The 2,848-nt window shown below is 55.8% G+C and overlaps 1 protein-coding gene across 1 annotated transcript; it reads left to right on the forward strand.

Moving 5' to 3' along the window:
* Window positions 1-232: 232 nt before the first annotated feature.
* On the forward strand, window positions 233-1,807 carry METBIDRAFT_44271 (uncharacterized protein; the record flags this gene model as incomplete). Its single annotated transcript, XM_018857769.1, has 1 exon — window positions 233-1,807. The coding sequence occupies one exon, from the start codon at window positions 233-235 to the stop codon at window positions 1,805-1,807; it is 1,575 nt and encodes a 524-aa protein (XP_018710958.1).
* Between the last annotated feature and the right edge of the window lie 1,041 nt (window positions 1,808-2,848).

A 2,848-nucleotide genomic window follows, 5' to 3' on the forward strand; every position in this document is an offset into this window, starting at 1 on the left:
AAAAAGCCAGAGACCCGGGAGCACACTAAACAACAGCCCAAAACAGCCACAGTGCCAGTCCAGAAACACACTCAAAGCCAATTACAACGGCAGATTTACACCGATTCCCAACGGCCGATTTTTTTGACGGCAAAGCTGCAAAAGCCAATCCACCAAGGTTTTCCCACCAAGGCTTGACAACAGCGTTGCCATAAAACCAGTCCACAAACACCAGACGCGGCTGACAAAAAAAATGCACCCCCAGCTCCGCGTGTTGAACCCGCAGTTCCGCGCGCGCAATCTCGTGGCCTACAACTTCGCCGCGTTCGCGTGCATTTCCCTCGTGGTGTTTCTCCTGGCGTCGCAGCCCTTCTACTTGTCGGATGTTATCGGAATCAGCCCGGACCAAATCGGAAAGGTCACCGGCAGCTTGGGCGTGGTGGACGAGCTCATGGTGATTGCCACCTCGCCGTTAATCGGCACACTCAATGACCGCTTGCAGGGCATGGCGTGGAAAGCCGGCAGCATGCCCTCGGGCCCGCGGATCTTGCAGCTCGCCGGCTTTGGCGCGTTGGCGCTGGCGCTCCTTGGATACGGCCAGCTAGCCGCCGGCTTCGTGTGGCGCCTCTACGTGTTGCGCTCCGTCTTTGCCGTGGGCGTGGCCGCCGTCATGGGCATTGCCGTGGTGATGCTCCACGAGGCCAGCAACTCGGACTTTACATGGCTGCAAATCAAGTTCTGGACCCGCGCCGACGATCCCCGGGGCCTGTTGCTCGCGGACGACCCCGCGCAGGCCTCGGACGCCGACGAGGACCAGTTGTTCATGGAGGACGGCGAGTGGGCCGCGACCCAGAAGCAAAAGCAGTCCCACGGCAAGCTCAGTGCGTTGCTTGGCTTGTGCGCGGGCCTGGGCGCCATCTTGGCCGTGGCCGTGTTCCTCCCTTTGCCGGCACGGCTCTCGCTCAGACACACCGACTGGTCCACAGCAAAGTGCCTCGAGGCCTCGTACACGATCTTGGGCGCCGCGGCGGTGGTCTGCGGCGCGCTTGTTTTTGTCGGCGGCTACGACTCCGTGAAGCAGCGCCGCATCGTGGACGGCTCCAGGGCCGCCGACGAACCCAACGCCTCCTACGTGCAGCTCATGCGCGAGGCCGTGATCGTTTCGCTCAACAGCCGCCAGCTCCAGCTCGCGTACATGGGCGGCTTTATCGCGCGCTGCACGGCCATCGCAACCTCGGTGTTCACGCCCTTGATCGTGTACAAGTTCTACCTGGCCACGGGCACATGCGGCAGCCCCGAGCCCCGTGCAGACGCGCCGCCGGACAACAACTGCTACAACGCGTTCATATTCCTGGCCGTGCTCACGGGCGTGGCGTCCGTGGCGTCCTTGGTATCGGCGCCCGCGTGGAGCTATGTGGTGGACGCGCCCAAAATGGGGTGCCTGTTTGCGCTTTTGGTGGCCTCGGTCTTGAACTGCACGGGCTGCTTTGCGCTCTGCGTGCTCGGGCTGGGCTCGGCCGTATACGACCCGCGCAACGCGGCGTGTTTCATTCTTCTCAGCGTTATTGGCGTGGCACAGATGGGCCTGATCATCTCGTCCATGAGCTTGGTCAGCAAAGCAGGGCAGCTGTTCGAGGACGCGGAGCACCGCGTCATTGGCAGCATCACGGGGCTCTACAACCTCTCGGGAGGCATGGGGATCCTCCTCATTTCCAAGCTCGGCGGCACCTGGAGTGACCGCTGGGTGTTCGGCCCGTTTTTCATCTTGGGCTTATTCAACTTGTTGCTCGTGGCTGCCTCGGGCATGGCCATGCGCCTGATCCGGTGAATGTGCATGGGCCCGCTGGAGGCCTGGTCAGCACGGGCCGTAGGCTCATGTCATGACCAGCTTTGGAGACTTGCGCGGTTATGCGAAAGGCCATGTTTTAGTCTAAACACTGCATATGCTACCAATGAGATACGGATATTACTGTCACAGGGATCTTGCAAGCCAAGTGTAGTTGCAATCTAAAAGGCACCGATTCTTTAGGCTGTGGTTGGGCTCCGTGGGTTGGGAGACCAGTCACCTTTGGTGATAAACATGGCAAATCACGCTCATGAGCTTGATAATCCGCTTCAGGAATATCGTATGTTTTGCAGGAAAGCCTTGAAGGTGCTCATGACCGACTGTACTTCCAGCACATCGAACCTCATGCCGATTCTGATGCGACACTTCGGAGATGGGTGCTAATTTGAGTGAAAGACAAAATAGGAAATTGAAAGGCGACGGAGATGAAAGAGTACTGCGGCAAATCCATGCTACAAGACGCCATCCAGTAGAATCGAGGCTTCAGAAGAGCATATAAAGATGAGCCCGTAATCGTTACATCGCGAGCACTGATCAAATACTAGACATCGAAGAAAACTTTGGGAGCCACATATGTTTGGACAGCACGTGACGAAAAACAGTATCCAGCAGGATTCTTTTGCGAGATGTTTGCCTCAGAGACCTACCCATTTCAGTAGAACCCAGGGTGTTGCGTTTTTTTCCAAACAAAAGACCGATCTCATGTGTTGGTGAATTGATAAGACCGAAGAACATAGGATGAATGTTTTGTAAATTGAGTTTGTTAATGAAGTCAATGTCGTCTGCTTGTCTTGGATTATCCTCTGTACAAGTCAGCAATGTTAGGGGTAAATCGTTTACCATTAAGTACGAGTGCTTGTTCTTTTGGGTCTTTCTTCTACCTTCTGGTAAATGTCGTAGCAAGCAAAAAAACAAAAAACCCGAACCATGTTTGATTGAAGGTCCGCTCCAAATACTACAAGTTGAAAATTGGTGACGGCCTACATTCGTCAAGAAGCGTGTACAATTTCCGCAAATAGCTGT

Source organism: Metschnikowia bicuspidata (genome assembly GCF_001664035.1).
Source record: "Metschnikowia bicuspidata var. bicuspidata NRRL YB-4993 chromosome Unknown METBIscaffold_4, whole genome shotgun sequence".
Classification (NCBI taxonomy): domain Eukaryota; kingdom Fungi; phylum Ascomycota; class Pichiomycetes; order Serinales; family Metschnikowiaceae; genus Metschnikowia; species Metschnikowia bicuspidata.